Source organism: Pimephales promelas, chromosome 6 (assembly GCF_988280905.1).
Source record: "Pimephales promelas chromosome 6, fPimPro1.hap1.1, whole genome shotgun sequence".
Lineage (NCBI taxonomy): Eukaryota > Metazoa > Chordata > Actinopteri > Cypriniformes > Leuciscidae > Pimephales > Pimephales promelas.
Genome location: NC_142774.1, coordinates 2,627,023 through 2,650,609, shown reverse-complemented (window position 1 = coordinate 2,650,609; position 23,587 = coordinate 2,627,023). Strand labels below are relative to the sequence as shown.

Below are 23,587 nucleotides of genomic sequence, written 5' to 3'. Positions count from 1 at the left end.
AATATGCTGTTTGGTCTTATTGTTAATGTGTAAATGCTTGTTTGTTATTTGAAATGATTTAATAAAGTAAAAAAAAAAAAATCAATAAAAAAAATCCAGAGAAAGATATTTGGTTGATTCTTCAGTTAGTGTGTATTTAGTTTTATTTCATTTTAATTTTTTGCATCGTTAGGATATGAAAACATATTTTAATTTATTTTATTTGAATAAATTATAATTTAATGTATTTATTATCAAAGTGTTGTCTCTTCTCTTATAGCCTATGTTCCTGATGTTAAAAAATATATTTTTTTTAATCAGAATTTCTCAATTTATACTATATTTATAACAAGAAATTAACCAGTTAGGCCTTCTTGTAATATACATGCATGCACACTTTCAATCAGCTTGGTATTTATAGGCTACATAAAATCTGTAATTGTTTTATAACAAATAATCAATGTTTTAAATTGAGTTATTAAAAAAATAGCCTATCATAATGTCTATTTTTTCTTTTAAATGTCCTCTCTTTAGGCTATATAAAACGAAATAAAAATAAGGCTTTCTTGTAATATACACTCAAGCACATTTTCAACCTGCTTGGTTATTCATGAATAAAATCTGTAATTATTTCACAGAAGCACGCGTGTAATCGCCTCACATCACCACTAGGCGGCGCGCAATGCTCGTTCAAGCGCTTCTGGTGTCTTCTGGGTCAAACAGGCTTCTCTGATGCGTTTCACCAATGACAACACCACGCGCAGGTCTTCGTATTGGTTGGTAATCGCTCACCACTCTGTTCCCATTGGACGAGTGGCATCTTCCGTTCCTCCTGATTGGACTTCGTGCTTGTCTCTCAGCTTGCTGGGATAAGCGATTCAAACTGCAGCAATGAAGCACTACGAGGTAAGATAATGTTACTGATTTTCAGTTCTCATTGTACGGCGTTCAGGTCTCAGATGATGCTGTTGAGATGAGGACATGATCGTGCCGTGTGGAAATGAACGAACTATAAACACATCTCTGAGGGTGAAGATTAGACAGCGCGCTAGTGTGTGATAAGCACCTCGGCCTAATAGGACAAAACTGATCTATGAATGGGACAATAACACACACACACACATATATTATGCACACTGGACGGTCCTGAGGCAGGGATGGGGAAGTAGTTTGCAGTAATAGTCCCCTCGACCCATAGAGTTAGGGTTAGGGTTACACCGCATCTCAGCAGAATCTGAAACAACCCTTGTCCCATATATTACGACACTATGTGCAATAGGAATATCGATTACAACATATGAGGTGCTTATTGCAATATTTATCCTCGAGATAAATACAAAATATGGCGTTTTAAAAACGTAAAGTAGGAACCTCGCGTGCACTTGTGTCATAAACATTCAGCGTTTCAACTAATACAATTAAGTTGTGATTAAACTTATCTGACCAAAAACAAATGTGCTGTAACAGGGCGGACTTGTTCATCGTGTGCCGTGTGGGACTGAAGTCACAGCTCTTCTCTCCATAAACCCGGAAGTAGTTGTATGTTTCTGTGTGGATTTACTAATTTTGTGACATCAGTTCTAACCGATGAAGATATGGGCTTACGTAAAAATCGTTAAGGATATTTTAAATACCGATGTACCACTTTGGTGTACTTTAAACATGTAGTTCGGTCAAAGTCTTGTTGATAAAACTGACATAGCATGCTAAGCGATGGTCTATGATGTCCACAGGAGGGCGCCAGAAGATCTCTCAGGGACATAAACGTATAATACATCGTAATTAAGTTACTAATAAATCAAAGAGGGGAATACAACTTACACAACACAACGTATAAGATTAATTAGATGTATAAAAAAATCGCTAATGTGTTTGTTGAAGCGCGTGAATGGCACTCACGTGATCTTTAACGGTCGCTCTTGCCGTCTCGTGCTGCATTTCGCCTCAGACTAGTACACATTAAAATAATGTTGGTGTTTTCCTCGCAGTTCGCTTTCAGTTGGGGTTTCTCTCAGTGGCGGTGGGGTTTTCCTCGTGTGTCATCTGCTCATGCCTTTCCAAGTTATTAATAACCACTCTCTCTCTCTATTTCTCCTTCCTAAAATAGTGCGCCTCAGAACAAGATAAACAACGGAAATCAACGTATTTATTTTCACCGCGAAATTTCGTATGTTGCAAACGACGCCTTTTTTTTTTCTTCACATTTGTGACATTTATGTATTCTGGTTTTATATAGCTATGACGAGTAAACATAATAAAATTAATAATAATAAAATTGATAGAAAAATGAAATAAAATTACAAATATATATTTGGGGAATTGGAGATTGCTTAATTGTCAAGAAAATACTGCAACACATGTTTACAAGCTAATATCGAAATATTTTTTTCCTGTTGATTTTCGGGTTGAAATATGACCGTTGCCCTAGTAGTCTAAGACTAGTCTTTTAAGTCTGTCATTCATTTGTCATGGCCTTTTTCAATGGCCCCTGGCTTAAACCTATTGTTTTACATTATCATTGTACTGGCAGACATACCCCAACACAACGGTGCAAAACTAAAATCATATTTCTGTAAATAATCTGTTTGTGTTAATCTTGTTTGTGGGCTGTAGAGGAGGGCATGGCTGGGCTCTGTTACATTTGTGTGTGTGTTCGTGTGTACATCCATAAGGCAAGTTATAATTAGCACATATTGGGATGACTGGGGACGGGTCACGTTTCCTATGGAGTTTCAACAGAAAAAGAGGAAAAAAGAGATAAGGTGCATGTGAGTGAGTGAAAGAGATAGAAGTTTTGTTTACTTGTTTGTGCATGTGTTTTTAGGAGGTTTGGGGGCCAAATGTGTAGATGGGAGGGAGAGAGAGAGGTAGAGAGAGAGAGAGAGGGGGTGGGTAGGGGCTCCGACAGATTTATTTCCACAGCTGACATTAAACCTCACGCTTTCCAGAAAGTCCTGCACTCGTTTTGGAGGTTAGGGAGGGACTAAGAGCGTACAGAAGTTAAAAACTCAGAGAGTGTGTATAGAGAGAGCAGACAGTATGGATACCCTGGCTTTAGAGGCCACGCTCCCCAAGAAGGCCCAGAACGGGTCGGTGGGAGCATTACCCGGCCTGCCCGCCCCGGCCAAACGCAAACCCGCTAAAAAGACTAAGAAAGCTGTGGTCTTTTTCGAGGTGGAGATTCTGGACGCCAAGACGAAGGACAAGCTCTGCTTCCTGGACAAGGTAGGAAACACTTACACCTTCTCATTTGTGATATATTTGACATGCATTACCCCGTAATCACACACATGCACTTTTCACAACCTCAGATTAAATAAGACAACATGGTGTGATTGTGCGTTGAAAGGTGTATTTGTCATGCAGCAGCAGTGTTGCATAACACCATCATTAAAATGCTATTATTTTTATATTTTAACGTTTTAGTAATTTAGTAGGTTTCATTCGTAGCCTATATAGTTTTTATGAACTTCTATTACAGTAGTACCTCGACTTAAACTACGCCAAAAATGAGAAATGTTGCACTGGCACCTAACTAAAAAAAAGTTTTTTAAATATTATATTTCAGTTAATGTTTTTAATTTTTTTTTTTTTTTTTTTTAAGAAACAAAAATATTTAGTTAACGATAATGCGCCGCAGCAGTGTTTTATTACTTTATCATTAATACACTATTATGATTTTTATTAATATTTTAAATTTTATATTTTCATTTGAAAGTTTTGGTCATTTAGACAATAGTCATTTATTTTTGAATGTGTATTAAATTTTTTATGAACTTCTATTACAGTAGTACCGCGACTACACAATATATTAGCAGCTATGTTTTTATTCGTGTTTTATATGCATATGACTATTGATTGTCTTTTTATTTATTCATTGTACAGCACTTTGGTCAGTTTTGCGCTGTGTGTTAATATGCTTTATAAATTAAAATTACTTACTAACTTAAAAAAAAGTTTCAGGTTTTTTTTTAATATTAGATTTCAGTTGACGTTTATTTTTTTATTTATTTTTTTTTAATGCTTTTAGTTTTAGCTAACGATAATAACCCTGCATGTCAGAGCAATTTATGATCTGCTAAAATTGAATTAAAAATGTTTGATTAACTCAATAGAAAACGATATGTACTTTGCCTCAAAATATTAACCCTAAAAATCTTCCAAATCAGTGTTATATTTCAACTACCCATGTGTAGATGCTAGCCTAGTGTAGCCGTTAGCCTCAAATGAATGAAGGCGTTTCTCGCACCGGTTAACGTGACGTCCCCATCCCTGGAGTGGAGCTATCTATAGAAACGGGCCCGGGGTGTGTGTTTCGGGGTCTTGCAGTAGTCGTCCCTGTACGGAGGCGCCTGTAATGAGGCCTGCAGAGGATTATCGGGGATTGCAATCGTATGTCCTCGGATTAACTGCCGCTTCCACTGTGATGTCACTGGCTACTGGTGCTGTGATGTCACAGTGGAATGCCAGCCTGCAAGGATGATGATGATGATGTCAATGTAAGAATTGAAGGTTTTTGGCGGGAAATATAAAGGGAAAGCTTTAATGCTTTACTGTATAGTTGCCACTTTACAATAAGGTTTCAGTTGTTAAAAGTAATGTATTAACTAACATGAGCAATACATCTGTCACTGCATTTGTTAATCTTTGTTAATGTTAGTCAATAACAATAGTTGTTTATTATTTCACAGTGCATTAACTAATGTTAATAACCTTTGATTTTAATCATGGATTAGTAAATGTTAAAATGGACAAAAAATTGATATCTCATGTGATGTCACTAGCTTTAAATATGGAACTTCGCTGCATAACGAATGCATAAAAGCGAATAAATGGATATAATGCAAGTATAAACGTGACGTTAAACCGTTTTTGTCACATTGCTATGCTACTACTAATGTTAACGGCCTCGACTGCACACACACTGCATTCCTCCACTAGTCAACAACTGAATCTCTTTATAATATGATATAATCCGTTTCTGAAGTGTCCGGCTCAAAACGTGTCAAAACAAATAGCATGAGGCGCCAGTGATGGTATTTGGCCTCTAGAGGTCGCTCTCGTATTGCAGAAGGACAGTGAACCCTGCTAACCGACACAATACATAGATTGTTTCAGCAAATCAATTATTTGGCCAGGTGGTATTTCTAGCATAGGGGGCGGAGCTTTAGATTCTAGGGAGCATTTGATTGGAGAGAAGCAGTGATGTCATAAAAATCCATGATCCGATTCAGCGGAAGTGAGAGACTGTGAGTTTTGATTGCTTCTGTCTCCTAAATATAGAAAGGTTTCGAGCGATATTTTCACAGAAACTGATTCCGGTAAATCCATTGCTTTAGTTTTAGTAGATCTTTTTATTTATCTATTGCTGTTTTTTCCCTTTATTGGTTATTTTTTTTGTTTTGTATTCTGTCCTGTACGGCACTTTGGTCAGCCTTTGTTTTTTTTTTTTTTTTTTTTTTTAAATGTGCCTTATAAATAAGTATTGTATTGTATTGTATTGTAAATGCGAAGTGTATTTTTGTTTTGGAACAAAAACACACTTCGCATTTACAATATGTGTGGAATGTGTTTTTTTTTTTTTCATAACCTTAAACCTCACATATTCATACTAAAAGCTAAAAAGCGTAAATTTTGATTTCAGGGGGGCTTAAAGATGGAGAGAGGGAATCTCTCGTGTCTCCTCTATTTGATATGAATTACTATGCTTTTAACTATTATGCTGACGGAAAACACACAAACGCTGGATAAAGCAGGAGGACGTGTAGAGGCAGCTGGAGTCAGCTCAGCATGTGTGTGTGTGTTCTGGGAGATGTGCTCCGTGTCGGTGGGTGTGTTTGTCTGGTGTTTTGTGTCTCTCAGAGCAGCTGCTGTACTAAAGCCACATCGCTGGGGGATTGTAGCTAAATTTACCCCCGGATTCAGACACACACTCTGAAACTAGTGTTTGTGTGTTTGTTTGATTGGCAGGTTGAGCCCAATGCCACCATCGGAGAAATCAAGTCCATGTTCCACAAGAGTCGTGAGTATCGATTTCTGATCTTCAGTCGGCTTTAACTTCTGCTTAGAAGTTCGGGATGGGTAAAAAAGACATTTATAATGTTACTAAAGATTGCTATTTCAAATAAATTCTGTTGAATTTTCTATTTATCAAAGAATACTTGGTAAAAAAAAACACTTCCACGCTTTCAAAACTTCATTAACATCTTATCAACATTGATGATAATCCTAAATGTTTCTTGAGCATCAGATCCTCATATTATTCATGATTTCTGAAGGATCATGTGACTCTGAAGACGGGAGTAATGGAATAAATCACAGGAATAAATTACATTTGACTGTATTTCACAATATCACTATTTTTACTGTATTTTTATTCAAATAAATGCAGCCTTGGTGATAATAATAGAGTCTAAAAACATTTTCCGACCCTAAAGTGTAAGTTTAGTGTGTGTTTGACTGTGCTGTTGAAGTGTTCCTGTGTGTGTTGTTTCAGACCCTCAGTGGTATCCGGCCCGCCAGTCCATTCGTCTGGATCCCAGTACGTATTACACTTGAGTTCATCATCTCCACAGATCGGTCTGCTGACATTATTAGCATGAAAACAGTCACTGTTTCTAAGTATTATTTAATCCTACACCACAGGCAACTTATATAAGATTAACACCAACATCAATATGAGTTTTCACTCTAGCTTGTCTTGCTGAAGTTAAAGGGATACGGGATTTTATATGTCTATAAAATGGGTCATTTTTGTAGAAGAAATGTGAAATTATTTTTAAATTTGGAGCTTTCTAGACTGAGAAAAGCCAGAAAATGTATTTTTGGCTTCTGTGGATGAAAGACAACAACTCCCAGAATGCACTTGCTTCGCTGCCCTAGGAGGCCACGCCTACTGGTAACAGAGCGCAGTAGTTAAACAACAAGTCTAGGCTACTAGTGAGTCTCCGTGAAGAGTCTGCCCAAAAATGTGTTTCGAGATCGCCCAAAATGTCCGGGATTCGGCTTTTGCGTTCTACAGTCGCCGTTCGTCATGTTTCCTGTGGCGAGCGGGACGAGTGAGGGCCGCGGGAGAACGGCGCGAGGCCGGTGGCGTGATTTACCGATGAGCGACACCCGTGAGACGCTCTCACGGAGAAGCGGGAATTTTCTTAGCGATGTTAAAACGCACATCAACCGATCACTGTTTAGCGTTCACGTAAACACGACATTCAGATTCACCAATCGGAATGAATTCAGTTAGATTGAAACAAACGCTGTGCATGTAAACAAAGAACGCAAAAGCTGAATCCCGGACATCGACGGCTGAACCTGTCCGTGAAAAAGAGCCTGCTAGCTTAGCTTCCAAACAAAGATGGCTGACACTATTGCCGCTTTTCCATTACCAGTACCAGCTCGACTCGCCTCAGCTCGCTTTTCGTTTCGTTTTACATTGCACACAATAGTACCCGGTCGTCATAGCGACACCTTTCGTTCCACGTTGCCCCATCAAGTTCTCGCTGGATCCTCGTTTGACCACGGCGTATTCTTCGAAGTTCCCATAATAATAGTAGTTAGTTTAATAACTATCTCTGGCCAAAGTATTTAAAACTGGCGGAGATATTCTGGATCTGACGCGTGCAATGATGACACAGTGAATGGTGACGATTCTCTCTGACCAATCAGCAGTCGGCATTGTTTTCACGTGACATTTTAGTATCGCCTCGGCTCGCTCAAAACTTCGCCAGAGGTGGGACAAAAAAAGTACCCGAAAGTAGGAACAGGTACAACTTTTACAAAGGCGTGGCGAGTCGAGTCGAGCTGGTACTGTGTAGTGGAAAAGCGCCATAATTGTTCCTTCTGTGAGTGAGATCGCCCTCTATGGGCAGGTTGAGAACATGCGGGACAGACCCGACTACTGACTGTAGTCTTTAGCATCTGGCCAAACAATCCTCAGATGATTCAGACGATTTTTGCATCATCAGAGGATGTTTTCCAGTCAGAAAATACATAAGTCTCTCGTCTCAGGGGGATATGAGGGTGGAAAGCACGGTCATTCAACAACACTACAGGTTTAATGCTAAATCCTGAAGTATCCCTTTAATGAACATCTCTGAGACTGATGGTTTATGACTGGATGTTGTGATTCTTGTGTGGACGGGTTAAACAGGAAGGGTGGGTTGTGTTCGGTTATGTTCTGTTGTCCGCTGGTTTAGATGAAGGGTTCGTGTGCTGATGCATTCTGGGATTGTGTTGCAGAGGGGAAATCCCTGAAGGACGAGGATGTTCTCCAGCATCTGCCGGTGGGAACCACTGCAACCTTCTACTTCAGAGACCTGGGAGCCCAGATCAGCTGGGTCACGGTGAGACACACACACACACACACACACACACACCCACTTATACAAACTCGAACGCTCACAAATACACACATGTACATTAAAGATACACACTGACTAACTTTATCCCAGAATACACCTGATTGTTCACAGTTTGAACGTTCTTGTTTCCTTTAATTTATTTCCAAGATCTGAGCAGAATTATTCAGTGCGTCTGTAAAGAACACACAACACGATATTACACATAACCTGAACCTGATCACTGTGCTATAGTGTGTGTGTTCATGTTTTAGCTTAGTTTTCATCCACGTTTAATTCAATAAAGTGTGTTCATGTAAATATTAATGTTGCTTCACTGCATTATAAGCTTATGCCAGTGTGTGTGTGTTAATCTGTCTCTCTTAACTGGCCCGTTTAGTGTCTGTCACATTATCTGTGTGAGAGCAGGAGATATTAATAACCTGGAAACATGAACGACAGCAGAGGAACTGAACTCGTGAACCCCTCATAGTGCTTATATATACTCTCTCTCTCTCAATCTCTCTCTCTCTCTCTCTAACTATTCAATTGAGCTGTATTTGCATAACTGTGTATCACAATCTTGCCAAAGCATTAACATATTATATATAAATAATGAGACAAACAAAACATGTAGTAAATCTCTCTCTCTCTCTCACACACACACACACACAGGTGTTTCTGACGGAGTACGCCGGTCCTCTGCTGATTTATCTGATGTTTTACTTCAGAGTCCCGTTCATTTATGCGCCTAAATATGACTTCACCACCAGCAAACACTGGGTCGTACAGTAAGTGTTCACACACAGCAAGATCCACACACAATTTTCATTTTAGTGTGTGACACGGCTTCTGAGGGCTGATGGGTAATTCAGTGTGTTGTTGTTGTTGTAGTTTGGCATGTATGTGTCATTCCTTCCACTACGTTAAGAGACTTTTGGAAACGTTGTTCGTCCATCGCTTCTCACACGGGACTATGCCTCTCCGAAACATCTTCAAGGTGAGCTATACGACTGCACACACACACACACACACACACACACACATCACGATTCTTTATATAGAGAACAATATGTGGTTTTGAATACCAGAAACAGAAACTTGTACATTTCACATGATTTTTAAGAGTGTATGCAGTTAATCGTGACTTTATATTAATTAAAGTGTCCCTATTATGATATTTTAAAGGCTCCTAATTCTGTGTTCGAGGTCTCCTCCTGATTGGTCTACATGCTCATAATATACTTTGCAGCATCACATAATTTCTCATTTCTCAAGTGTCAGAAAACAGTTTAATAAAGGATTTGGCCTGTAAACCCCTCCTTTCCTGATCCTGATTGGTCAGATGGCCCAGTCTGTTGTGATTGGTCTACTCTGCTCTGATTGGTCAGATGGCCCAGTCTGTTGTGATTGGTCTACTCTGCTCTGATTGGTCAGATGGCCCAGTCTGTTGTGATTGGTCTACTCTGCTCTGATTGGTCAGATGGCCCAGTCTGTTGTGATTGGTCTACTCTGCTCTGATTGGTCAGATGATCCAGTCTGTTGTGATTGGTCTACTCTGCTCTGATTGGTCAGATGGCCCAGTCTGTTGTGATTGGTCTACTCTGCTCTGATTGGTCAGATGGCCCAGTCTGTTATGATTGATCTACTCTGCTCTGATTGGTCAGATGGCCCAGTCTGTTATGATTGGTCTACTCTGCTCTGATTGGTCAGATGGCCCAGTCTGTTGTGATTGGTCTACTCTGCTCTGATTGGTCAGATGATCCAGTCTGTTGTGATTGGTCTACTCTGCTCTGATTGGTCAGATGGCCCAGTCTGTTGTGATTGGTCTACTCTGCTCTGATTGGTCAGATGGCTCAGTCTGTTGTGATTGGTCTACTCTGCTCTGATTGGTCTGTTGTGATTGGTCTACTCTGCTCTGATTGGTCAGATGGCCCAGTCTGTTATGATTGGTCTACTCTGCTCTGATTGGTCAGATGGCCCAGTCTGTTGTGATTGGTCTACTCTGCTCTGATTGGTCAGATGATCCAGTCTGTTGTGATTGGTCTACTCTGCTCTGATTGGTCAGATGGCCCAGTCTGTTGTGATTGGTCTACTCTGCTCTGATTGGTCAGATGGCCCAGTCTGTTTTGATTGGTCTACTCTGCTCTGATTGGTCAGATGGCCCAGTCTGTTGTGATTGGTCTACTCTGCTCTGATTGGTCAGATGGCCCAGCCTGTTTTGATTGGTCTACTCTGCTCTGATTGGTCAGATGGCCCAGTCTGTTGTGATTGGTCTACTCTGCTCTGATTGGTCAGATGGCCCAGTCTGTTTTGATTGGTCTACTCTGCTCTGATTGGTCAGATGGCCCAGTCTGTTATGATTGGTCTACTCTGCTCTGATTGGTCAGACGGCCCAGTCTGTTATGATTGGTCTACTCTGCTCTGATTGGTCAGATGACCCAGTCTGGTATGATTGGTCTACTCTGCTCTGATTGGTCAGATGGCCCAGTCTGTTGTGATTGGTCTACTCTGCTCTGATTGGTCAGATGGCCCAGTCTGTTGTGATTGGTCTACTCTGCTCTGATTGGTCAGATGGCCCAGTCTGTTGTGATTGGTCTACTCTGCTCTGATTGGTCTGTTGTGATTGGTCTACTCTGCTCTGATTGGTCAGATGGCTCAGTCTGTTGTGATTGGTCTACTCTGCTCTGATTGGTCTGTTGTGATTGGTCTACTCTGCTCTGATTGGTCAGATGATCCATTCTTTCTTTTAGGAGAAAATAACTCCATTTATCTGCACTGTGATCTCTGAAACTTTACAGACCTTTAGATTCACAAAAAGCTGAATTGCACACTACATGAAAGGACATTTTTCAAAAAGCATAATTGGGGCACTTTAAATGTCAATCTTTTTTTTTTTAGATTTTTAGATATTATCGGCGCTTTACTGTAATATTAAACCATGTGATTGTGTTTTTTTCCAGAACTGCACGTACTACTGGGGATTTGCAGCTTGGATGGCGTATTACATCAACCACCCTCTGTACACGCCACCCAGTGAGCCTTCATATACTCTTCCCTGCTTCAGTGCTAACACAAATGCTTTCTTTTTTTCATTCATAAATTACACTGGCATTTTCTGTTGGCATGATGTCAGCCGATATTGAAACGTGTGTTCACGGCTCATGCTCTTGTTTGCATTGCAGTCTACGGAGAGCAGCAGATCAGACTGGCCCTCATCCTGTTCCTGGTAAGATCAGCTCTTCCACAGCATCAGTGTGAGTCATGTGATGATGACTAATGATCTCTTTATGGCCACAGTTCTGTCAGATCGGGAACTTCTCCATCCACATCGCTCTGAGAAATCTCAGACCACCTGGTAAGACCACACACACACACACGCACGTCTGATTCGTTATCTTTGTTGGGTCTCTCGATAGATGTAATGGTTTTTATCCTGTCAACTGTATATTCTGTCCCCTTACACTAACCCGACACACACACACACACACTAAATCTACCCATCACACAAAACTTTCAGCATTTTCATAAAAACTCATTCTGCATGATTTATAAGCATGTTGACCTTGATTTAGGCCACAGTGACACGAGTCCCCATGAGTCTGTGTGCTTTCAGGTTTAACTCCCCACTTGGATAGAAAAAACATGTACACACACACACACACACAGTTAGGATCTTTAATACATTTATGTATAGACCTTATACATTTTCTGTATCAAGTAACGCGTATGTTTACTTGGCATTTGCATCGTTTGCATCTGTTGCTCGGCTCATCGTTAGATCAGGTCTGCCCAAAGTAAGAGTTTCTTCCTCTTCTGCAGGATCTAAGACCAGGAAGATCCCGTATCCGACTAAAAACCCCTTCACCTGGATCTTCCTGCTGGTGTCCTGCCCCAACTACACGTATGAGGTCAGGAAGATGCGCTCACACACATTCAGCACAGACCTTTCACTGAAAACTGTTAGCATCCGCTTCTCTCTTGTGTTCTGATGAAGATACGAAACATATGGAAGCTCGTTTCCGCCACAGAATAAAACATTTCAAAAGATTATTGACACTTTATTTCTCAAAATTGCGTGTTATAAAGTCGCATGAATTACCTTTTTTATTTTTTCTTCTGTGGCAGAAACAAGCTTCCATATAAATGAGATGCTTTATGCTGAGACATCATAATAGTTACACTTTGACATAGATTTCTTCTTTGGATCCGGTTACAGCCGAACTTGATGCAAACTAACTGTAACCTCCAGCTCATAGACAAAATCACGTTAGTGATCAGCATCAGCAACAAGACCAAAGTAGAGTATCAAATAAAACAAAACACCTTTGGTCGGTTCACAGACAAGGCTTAGATTAAATATATACAACTTAAAATATGTCAAGTGTCATTGTTTTGTCTCAAGATTCACACCAGTTTATATAAGCAATATCATTTTTGGGTGAACTAACCCTTTAAAGGTAGTGTAGGGCAGAATTTTATAAAAACTTTTTTCCAAATTTGTTTAAACTTTCTATATATATATCAATGCATAATTAAAATCTAAGTACTGTGAAAAAAAGAGTATAAAAATCGAGTGACTCTAGACCGTTTAATCTGCACTAAACACAGCTCATTATTTCGAACCGGGACGAAACAACGGATTGGCTTAGGCGACTGTCACTCTCTCGCAACCATGGCAACCACCCTTTTGCCACACAGGACCTGCCCACTTGCGCATATCCAGATCGTACCTGTTCGCATGCCCTTGTTTGAGCTTGAAGATGCAAAACTCGACACAGGTCCTCTTGTCTAAAAAGTGCTTCTTGCCCTGCACTTCGATCACCCCGTCCTTGGCCTCTACTTCCTCGGACCCTAGTTGCACGACCTCCTCTGCTTCACGGATCTGTCCTCGAGCTGACGATGCGGTACTTGCTTTCTTATACTGTCTAACTTGTCTCGGGAGTGTAGTCCTCATCAGAATCAACAATGCTTTCATCAAGCAAACTCTTACATGCAGTCAGAACACCATATATATGTTATGAATCTTACACGAAATTCATCTTCATCACAGTGTAAATGATGGCAATGGAAAACGTGTATCATGCAACCTGTTTTTAGCTTTGCCTTATAGATAACTAGCTCGTTAGCGAATGAATAAATATATGTAAACTTTACCAATATCAATATGCTAGCTTGATAGTGAGTAATAAAATACAACTTATTTGTTTATCTTCATAATGATAGTTAGATTTTTTTTATTTACATGTGTTTCTGACATGATGTCACTACATGCACTCCTTCCTCTCCTCTCCGCTCGTCTCAGGTAAATAATGCGTCTTCAGCTCAGCTGTCGGAGTCACGCGTTCATGTGGGAAGTGAATGGAAATAATGAGCTGTCTTAAAACAGTCGTGAGAGGTCTACAGACACTCGATTTTTGTACTTTCTTTTTCAGAGTACTTAGATTTTAATTGCATTGATATATACAGAAAGTTTAATGAAATTTGGAAAAAAACGTTTTTTTTTTAATTCTTGACCTACACTACTTTTAAGTCATTAATTACTCACCCCCATGCTGTACCAACCCCGTAAGATCTTCGTTCATCTTCGGAACACAAATGACGATATTTTTGATTAAATTTGAGAGGTGGATCCCTGCTACATAATCCGCCACAGGGATCGAAACTTAACGGCCCAGGAAGTCATTGAAGAAAATGTTTCAATATTCCATGTGACTACAGTGGCTCAAGTTTAAGTTTATCAAGCGACGAGACTACTTTTTGTGCGGAAATAAAACAAAAATAACGACTTTATTCGACTATTCCTTTTCTTCGTTCTGGGCCTGAGACGAGAGTTCAAGAGATTTGAAAAAAAAAAACGACAGTGTTACCTCTTTCATTTTTTTTTTCGAGCGAAAAATTAAGTTTCTCAAATCTTCTCAAAACTCTGGATTCTGATAGAGGGCCACAAAACTTTGACCTGAGTGCAAAAATGGAGGCTCTAGACCCTTCCAGAGCTGAGATATGGAAACTCAAAATTTCGACCCGAAAAAAAAAACGACAGTGTTACCCCTTACGTTTTTTTTTTTGTTTTCTGGCGAAAAATCAAGTTTCTCCAATCTTCTCAAAACTCTGGATTATGATAGAGGGCCGCAAGACTTTGACCTGAGCGCAAAAATGGAGGCTCTAGACCCTTCCAGAGCTGAGATATGGAAACTCAAAATTTCGACCCGAAAAAAAAACGACAGTGTTACCCCTTACGTTTTTTTTTTTCGTTTTCGGGCGAAAAATCAAGTTTCTCCAATCTTCTCAAAACTCTGGATTCTGATAGAGGGCCACGAAACTTTGACCTGAGCGCAAAAATGGAGGCTCTAGACCGTTCCAGAGCTGAGATATGGAAACTCAAAATTTCGACCCGAAAAAAAACCGACAGTGTTACCCCTTACGTTTTTTTCGTTTTCGGGCGAAAAATCAAGTTTCTCCAATCTTCTCAAAACTCTGGATTATGATAGAGGGCCACGAGACTTTGACCTGAGCGCAAAAATGGAGGCTCTAGACCCTTCCAGAGCTGAGATATGGAAACTCAAAATTTCGACCCGAAAAAAAAAAACGACAGTGTTACCCCTTACGTTTTTTTTCGTTTTCGGGCGAAAAATCAAGTTTCTCCAATCTTCTCAAAACTCTGGATTATGATAGAGGGCCGCGAGACTTTGACCTGAGCGCAAAAATGGAGGCTCTAGACCCTTCCAGAGCTGAGATATGGAAACTCAAAGTTTCGACCCGAAAAAAAAACGACAGTGTTACCCCTTACGTTTTTTTTTGTTTTCGGGCGAAAAATCAAGTTTCTCCAATCTTCTCAAAACTCTGGATTATGATAGAGGGCCGCAAGACTTTGACCTGAGCGCAAAAATGGAGGCTCTAGACCCTTCCAGAGCTGAGATATGGAAACTCAAAATTTCGACCCGAAAAAAAAAACGACAGTGTTACCCCTTATGTTTTTTTTCGTTTTCGGGCGAAAAATCAAGTTTCTCCAATCTTCTCAAAACTCTGGATTATGATAGAGGGCCGCGAGACTTTGACCTAAACGCAAAAATGGAGGCTCTAGACCCTTCCAGAGCTGAGATATGGAAACTCAAAATTTCGACCCGAAAAAAAAACGACAGTGTTACCCCTTACGTTTTTTTTCGTTTTTGGGCGAAAAATCAAGTTTCTCCAATCTTCTCAAAACTCTGGATTATGATAGAGGGCCGCGAGACTTTGACCTGAGCGCAAAAATGGAGGCTCTAGACCCTTCCAGAGCTGAGATATGGAAACTCAAAATTTTGACCCGAAAAAAAAACGACAGTGTTACCCCTTACGTTTTTTTCGTTTTTGGGCGAAAAATCAAGTTTCTCCAATCTTCTCAAAACTCTGGATTATGATAGAGGGCCGCGAGACTTTGACCTGAGCGCAAAAATGGAGGCTCTAGACCCTTCAAGAGCTGAGATATGGAAAATCAAAATTTCGACCCGAAAAAAAAAAACAACAGTGTTACCCCTTACGTTTTTTTTCATTTTCGGGCGAAAAATCAAGTTTCTCCAATCTTCTCAAAACTCTGGATTATGATAGAGGGCCGTGAGACTTTGACCTGAGCGCAAAAATGGAGGCTCTAGACCCTTCCAGAGCTGAGATATGGAAACTCAAAGTTTCGACCCGAAAAAAAACGACAGTGTTACCCCTTACGTTTTTTTTTGTTTTCGGGCGAAAAATCAAGTTTCTCCAATCTTCTCAAAACTCTGGATTATGATAGAGGGCCGCAAGACTTTGACCTGAGCGCAAAAATGGAGGCTCTAGACCCTTCCAGAGCTGAGATATGGAAACTCAAAATTTCGACCCGAAAAAAAAACGACAGTGTTACCCCTTATGTTTTTTTTCGTTTTCGGGCGAAAAATCAAGTTTCTCCAATCTTCTCAAAACTCTGGATTATGATAGAGGGCCGCGGGACTTTGACCTAAACGCAAAAATGGAGGCTCTAGACCCTTCCAGAGCTGAGATATGGAAACTCAAAATTTCGACCCGAAAAAAAAACGACAGTGTTACCCCTTACGTTTTTTTTCATTTTCGGGCGAAAAATCAAGTTTCTCCAATCTTCTCAAAACTCTGGATTATGATAGAGGGCCGCGAGACTTTGACCTGAGCGCAAAAATGGAGGCTCTAGACCCTTCCAGAGCTGAGATATGGAAACTCAAAGTTTCGACCCGAAAAAAAAAACGACAGTGTTACCCCTTACGTTTTTTTTTGTTTTCGGGCGAAAAATCAAGTTTCTCCAATCTTCTCAAAACTCTGGATTATGATAGAGGGCCGCGAGACTTTGACCTGAGCGCAAAAATGGAGGCTCTAGACCCTTCAAGAGCTGAGATATGGAAACTCAAAATTTCGACCCGAAAAAAAAAAACGACAGTGTTACCCCTTACGTTTTTTTTCGTTTTTGGGCGAAAAATCAAGTTTCTCCAGTCTTCTCAAAACTCTGGATTATGATAGAGGGCCGCGAGACTTTGACCTGAGCGCAAAAATGGAGGCTCTAGACCCTTCCAGAGCTGAGATATGGAAACTCAAAGTTTCGACCCGAAAAAAAAACGACAGTGTTACCCCTTACGTTTTTTTTCGTTTTCGGGCGAAAAATCAAGTTTCTCCAATCTTCTCAAAACTCTGGATTATGATAGAGGGCCGCAAGACTTTGACCTGAGCTCAAAAATGGAGGCTCTAGACCCTTCCAGAGCTGAGATATGGAAACTCAAAATTTCGACCCGAAAAAAAAAACGACAGTGTTACCCCTTATGTTTTTTTTCGTTTTCGGGCGAAAAATCAAGTTTCTCCAATCTTCTCAAAACTCTGGATTATGATAGAGGGCCGCGAGACTTTGACCTAAACGCAAAAATGGAGGCTCTAGACCCTTCCAGAGCTGAGATATGGAAACTCAAAATTTCGACCCGAAAAAAAAACGACAGTGTTACCCCTTACGTTTTTTTTCATTTTCGGGCGAAAAATCAAGTTTCTCCAATCTTCTCAAAACTCTGGATTATGATAGAGGGCCGCGAGACTTTGACCTGAGCGCAAAAATGGAGGCTCTAGACCCTTCCAGAGCTGAGATATGGAAACTCAAAATTTCGACCCGAAAAAAAAACGACAGTGTTACCCCTTGCGTTTTTTTCCGTTTTCGGGCGAAAAATCAAGTTTCTCCAATCTTCTCAAAACTCTGGATTATGATAGAGGGCCGCGAGACTTTGACCTGAGCGCAAAAATGGAGGCTCTAGACCCTTCCAGAGCTGAGATATGGAAACTCAAAGTTTCGACCCGAAAAAAAAACGACAGTGTTACCCCTTACGTTTTTTTTTTGTTTTCGGGCGAAAAATCAAGTTTCTCCAATCTTCTCAAAACTCTGGATTATGATAGAGGGCCGCGAGACTTTGACCTGAGCGCAAAAATGGAGGCTCTAGACCCTTCCAGAGCTGAGATATGGAAACTCAAAATTTCGACCCGAAAAAAAAACGACAGTGTTACCCCTTACGTTTTTTTTCGTTTTTGGGCGAAAAATCAAGTTTCTCCAGTCTTCTCAAAACTCTGGATTATGATAGAGGGCCGCGAGACTTTGACCTGAGCGCAAAAATGGAGGCTCTAGACCCTTCCAGAGCTGAGATATGGAAACTCAAAGTTTCGACCCGAAAAAAAAAACGACAGTGTTACCCCTTACGTTTTTTTTCGTTTTCGGGCGAAAAATCAAGTTTCTCCAATCTTCTCAAAACTCTGGATTATGATAGAGGGCCGCAAGACTTTGACCTGAGCTCAAAAATGGAGGCTCTAGACCCTTCCAGAGCTGAGATATGGAAACTCAAAATTTCGACCCGAAAAAAAAAACGACAGTGTTACCCCTTATGTTTTTTTTCGTTTTCGGGCGAAAAATCAAGTTTCTCCAATCTTCTCAAAACTCTGGATTATGATAGAGGGCCGCTAGACTTTGACCTAAACGCAAAAATGGAGGCTCTAGACCCTTCCAGAGCTGAGATATGGAAACTCAAAATTTCGACCCGAAAAAAAAAACGACAGTGTTACCCCTTACGTTTTTTTTCGTTTTTGGGCGAAAAATCAAGTTTCTCCAGTCTTCTCAAAACTCTGGATTATGATAGAGGGCCGCGAGACTTTGACCTGAGCGCAAAAATGGAGGCTCTAGACCCTTCCAGAGCTGAGATATGGAAACTCAAAGTTTCGACCCGAAAAAAAAAACGACAGTGTTACCCCTTACGTTTTTTTTCGTTTTCGGGCGAAAAATCAAGTTTCTCCAATCTTCTCAAAACTCTGGATTATGATAGAGGGCCGCAAGACTTTGACCTGAGCTCAAAAATGGAGGCTCTAGACCCTTCCAGAGCTGAGATATGGAAACTCAAAATTTCGACCCGAAAAAAAAAACGACAGTGTTACCCCTTATGTTTTTTTTCGTTTTCGGGCGAAAAATCAAGTTTCTCCAATCTTCTCAAAACTCTGGATTATGATAGAGGGCCGCGAGACTTTGACCTAAACGCAAAAATGGAGGCTCTAGACCCTTCCAGAGCTGAGATATGGAAACTCAAAATTTCGACCCGAAAAAAAAACGACAGTGTTACCCCTTACGTTTTTTTTCATTTTCGGGCGAAAAATCAAGTTTCTCCAATCTTCTCAAAACTCTGGATTATGATAGGGGGCCGCGAGACTTTGACCTGAGCGCAAAAATGGAGGCTCTAGACCCTTCCAGAGCTGAGATATGGAAACTCAAAATTTCGACCCGAAAAAAAAACGACAGTGTTACCCCTTGCGTTTTTTTCCGTTTTCGGGCGAAAAATCAAGTTTCTCCAATCTTCTCAAAACTCTGGATTATGATAGAGGGCCGCGAGACTTTGACCTGAGCGCAAAAATGGAGGCTCTAGACCCTTCCAGAGCTGAGATATGGAAACTCAAAGTTTCGACCCGAAAAAAAAACGACAGTGTTACCCCTTACGTTTTTTTTTTGTTTTCGGGCGAAAAATCAAGTTTCTCCAATCTTCTCAAAACTCTGGATTATGATAGAGGGCCGCAAGACTTTGACCTGAGCGCAAAAATGGAGGCTCTAGACCCTTCCAGAGCTGAGATATGGAAACTCAAAATTTCGACCCGAAAAAAAAACGACAGTGTTACCCCTTATGTTTTTTTTCGTTTTCGGGCGAAAAATCAAGTTTCTCCAATCTTCTCAAAACTCTGGATTATGATAGAGGGCCGCGAGACTTTGACCTAAACGCAAAAGTGGAGGCTCTAGACCCTTCCAGAGCTGAGATATGGAAACTCAAAATTTCGACCCGAAAAAAAAACGACAGTGTTACCCCTTACGTTTTTTTTCGTTTTTGGGCGAAAAATCAAGTTTCTCCAATCTTCTCAAAACTCTGGATTATGATAGAGGGCCGCGAGACTTTGACCTGAGCGCAAAAATGGAGGCTCTAGACCCTTCCAGAGCTGAGATATGGAAACTCAAAGTTTCGACCCGAAAAAAAACGACAGTGTTACCCCTTACGTTTTTTTTTTGTTTTCGGGCGAAAAATCAAGTTTCTCCAATCTTCTCAAAACTCTGGATTATGATAGAGGGCCGCAAGACTTTGACCTGAGCGCAAAAATGGAGGCTCTAGACCCTTCCAGAGCTGAGATATGGAAACTCAAAATTTCGACCCGAAAAAAAAACGACAGCGTTACCCCTTATGTTTTTTTTTCGTTTTCGGGCGAAAAATCAAGTTTCTCCAATCTTCTCAAAACTCTGGATTATGATAGAGGGCCGCGGGACTTTGACCTAAACGCAAAAATGGAGGCTCTAGACCCTTCCAGAGCTGAGATATGGAAACTCAAAATTTCGACCCGAAAAAAAAACGACAGTGTTACCCCTTACGTTTTTTTTTGTTTTCGGGCGAAAAATCAAGTTTCTCCAATCTTCTCAAAACTCTGGATTATGATAGAGGGCCGCAAGACTTTGACCTGAGCGCAAAAATGGAGGCTCTAGACCCTTCCAGAGCTGAGATATGGAAACTCAAAATTTCGACCCGAAAAAAAAACGACAGTGTTACCCCTTACGTTTTTTTTTCGTTTTTGGGCGAAAAATCAAGTTTCTCCAATCTTCTCAAAACTCTGGATTATGATAGAGGGCCGCGAGACTTTGACCTGAGCGCAAAAATGGAGGCTCTAGACCCTTCCAGAGCTGAGATATGGAAACTCAAAGTTTCGACCCGAAAAAAAAACGACAGTGTTACCCCTTACGTTTTTTTTTGTTTTCGGGCGAAAAATCAAGTTTCTCCAATCTTCTCAAAACTCTGGATTATGATAGAGGGCCGCGAGACTTTGACCTGAGCGCAAAAATGGAGGCTCTAGACCCTTCCAGAGCTGAGATATGGAAACTCAAAATTTCGACCCGAAAAAAAAACGACAGTGTTACCCCTTATGTTTTTTTTCGTTTTCGGGCGAAAAATCAAGTTTCTCCAATCTTCTCAAAACTCTGGATTATGATAGAGGGCCGCGGGACTTTGACCTAAACGCAAAAATGGAGGCTCTAGACCCTTCCAGAGCTGAGATATGGAAACTCAAAATTTCGACCCGAAAAAAAAAACGACAGTGTTACCCCTTACGTTTTTTTTCGATTTTGGGCGAAAAATCAAGTTTCTCCAATCTTCTCAAAACTCTGGATTATGATAGAGGGCCGCGAGACTTTGACCTGAGCGCAAAAATGGAGGCTCTAGACCCTTCCAGAGCTGAGATATGGAAACTCAAAATTTCGACCCGAAAAAAAAAACGACAGTGTTACCCCTTACGTTTTTTTTCGTTTTCGGGCGAAAAATCAAGTTTCTCCAATCTTCTCAAAACTCTGGATTATGATAGAGGGCCGCGAGACTTTGACCTGAGCGCAAAAATGGAGGCTCTAGACCCTTCCAGAGCTTAGATATGGAAACTCAAAATTTCGACCCGAAAAAAAAAACGACAGTGTTACCCCTTACGTTTTTTTTTGTTTTCGGGCAAAAAATCAAGTTTCTCCAATCTTCTCAAAACTCTGGATTATGATAGAGGGCCGCGAGACTTTGACCTAAACGCAAAAATGGAGGCTCTAGACCCTTCCAGAGCTGAGATATGGAAACTCAAAATTTCGACCCGAAAAAAAAAAACGACAGTGTTACCCCTTACGTTTTTTTTCGTTTTTGGGGGAAAAATCAAGTTTCTCCAGTCTTCTCAAAACTCTGGATTATGATAGAGGGCCGCGAGACTTTGACCTGAGCGCAAAAATGGAGGCTCTAGACCCTTCCAGAGCTGAGATATGGAAACTCAAAGTTTCGACCCGAAAAAAAAACGACAGTGTTACCCCTTACGTTTTTTTTCGTTTTCGGGCGAAAAATCAAGTTTCTCCAATCTTCTCAAAACTCTGGATTATGATAGAGGGCCGCAAGACTTTGACCTGAGCTCAAAAATGGAGGCTCTAGACCCTTCCAGAGCTGAGATATGGAAACTCAAAATTTCGACCCGAAAAAAAAAACGACAGTGTTACCCCTTATGTTTTTTTTCGTTTTCGGGCGAAAAATCAAGTTTCTCCAATCTTCTCAAAACTCTGGATTATGATAGAGGGCCGCGAGACTTTGACCTAAACGCAAAAATGGAGGCTCTAGACCCTTCCAGAGCTGAGATATGGAAACTCAAAATTTCGACCCGAAAAAAAAACGACAGTGTTACCCCTTACGTTTTTTTTCATTTTCGGGCGAAAAATCGAGTTTCTCCAATCTTCTCAAAACTCTGGATTATGATAGAGGGCCGCGAGACTTTGACCTGAGCGCAAAAATGGAGGCTCTAGACCCTTCCAGAGCTGAGATATGGAAACTCAAAATTTCGACCCGAAAAAAAAACGACAGTGTTACCCCTTGCGTTTTTTTCCGTTTTCGGGCGAAAAATCAAGTTTCTCCAATCTTCTCAAAACTCTGGATTATGATAGAGGGCCGCGAGACTTTGACCTGAGCGCAAAAATGGAGGCTCTAGACCCTTCCAGAGCTGAGATATGGAAACTCAAAGTTTCGACCCGAAAAAAAAACGACAGTGTTACCCCTTATGTTTTTTTTCGTTTTCGGGCGAAAAATCAAGTTTCTCCAATCTTCTCAAAACTCTGGATTATGATAGAGGGCCGCGGGACTTTGACCTAAACGCAAAAATGGAGGCTCTAGACCCTTCCAGAGCTGAGATATGGAAACTCAAAATTTCGACCCGAAAAAAAAACGACAGTGTTACCCCTTACGTTTTTTTTCATTTTCGGGCGAAAAATCAAGTTTCTCCAATCTTCTCAAAACTCTGGATTATGATAGAGGGCCGCGAGACTTTGACCTGAGCGCAAAAATGGAGGCTCTAGACCCTTCCAGAGCTGAGATATGGAAACTCAAAATTTCGACCCGAAAAAAAAAACGACAGTGTTACCCCTTACGTTTTTTTTTCGTTTTTGGGCGAAAAATCAAGTTTCTCCAATCTTCTCAAAACTCTGGATTATGATAGAGGGCCGCGAGACTTTGACCTGAGCGCAAAAATGGAGGCTCTAGACCCTTCCAGAGCTGAGATATGGAAACTCAAAATTTCGACCCGAAAAAAAAAACGACAGTGTTACCCCTTACGTTTTTTTTCGTTTTCGGGCGAAAAATCAAGTTTCTCCAATCTTCTCAAAACTCTGGATTATGATAGAGGGCCGCGAGACTTTGACCTGAGCGCAAAAATGGAGGCTCTAGACCCTTCCAGAGCTGAGATATGGAAACTCAAAATTTCGACCCGAAAAAAAAAACGACAGTGTTACCCCTTACGTTTTTTTTCGTTTTCGGGCGAAAAATCAAGTTTCTCCAATCTTCTCAAAACTCTGGATTATGATAGAGGGCCGCGAGACTTTGACCTGAGCGCAAAAATGGAGGCTCTAGACCCTTCCAGAGCTGAGATATGGAAACTCAAAATTTCGACCCGAAAAAAAAAAACGACAGTGTTACCCCTTACGTTTTTTTTTGTTTTCGGGCAAAAAATCAAGTTTCTCCAATCTTCTCAAAACTCTGGATTATGATAGAGGGCCGCGAGACTTTGACCTGAGCGCAAAAATGGAGGCTCTAGACCCTTCCAGAGCTGAGATATGGAAACTCAAAATTTCGACCCGAAAAAAAAAAACGACAGTGTTACCCCTTACGTTTTTTTTTGTTTTCGGGCAAAAAATCAAGTTTCTCCAATCTTCTCAAAACTCTGGATTATGATAGAGGGCCGCGAGACTT

General features: G+C 40.7%; 1 protein-coding gene across 2 annotated transcripts in view; it reads left to right on the top strand.

The window, feature by feature from the left end:
• Positions 1-708: 708 nt before the first annotated feature.
• The window catches only part of tecrb (trans-2,3-enoyl-CoA reductase b), a 49,451-nt gene continuing 26,572 nt past the window's right edge, over positions 709-23,587 (top strand). The window contains exons 1-11 of one of the 2 annotated variants that reach the window (XM_089132770.1): positions 709-885; positions 3,154-3,204; positions 5,950-6,001; positions 6,476-6,520; positions 8,218-8,321; positions 8,991-9,106; positions 9,210-9,315; positions 11,279-11,351; positions 11,501-11,544; positions 11,616-11,673; positions 12,138-12,226. In XM_089132770.1, coding sequence (XP_088988896.1) covers positions 871-885; positions 3,154-3,204; positions 5,950-6,001; positions 6,476-6,520; positions 8,218-8,321; positions 8,991-9,106; positions 9,210-9,315; positions 11,279-11,351; positions 11,501-11,544; positions 11,616-11,673; positions 12,138-12,226 — 753 coding nt within the window. In that variant the 5' untranslated portion in view covers positions 709-870. Of the gene's footprint in view, positions 886-3,003; positions 3,205-5,949; positions 6,002-6,475; positions 6,521-8,217; positions 8,322-8,990; positions 9,107-9,209; positions 9,316-11,278; positions 11,352-11,500; positions 11,545-11,615; positions 11,674-12,137; positions 12,227-23,587 lie in introns of those variants that run through there. The other variant, XM_089132769.1, reaches the window with a different exon arrangement.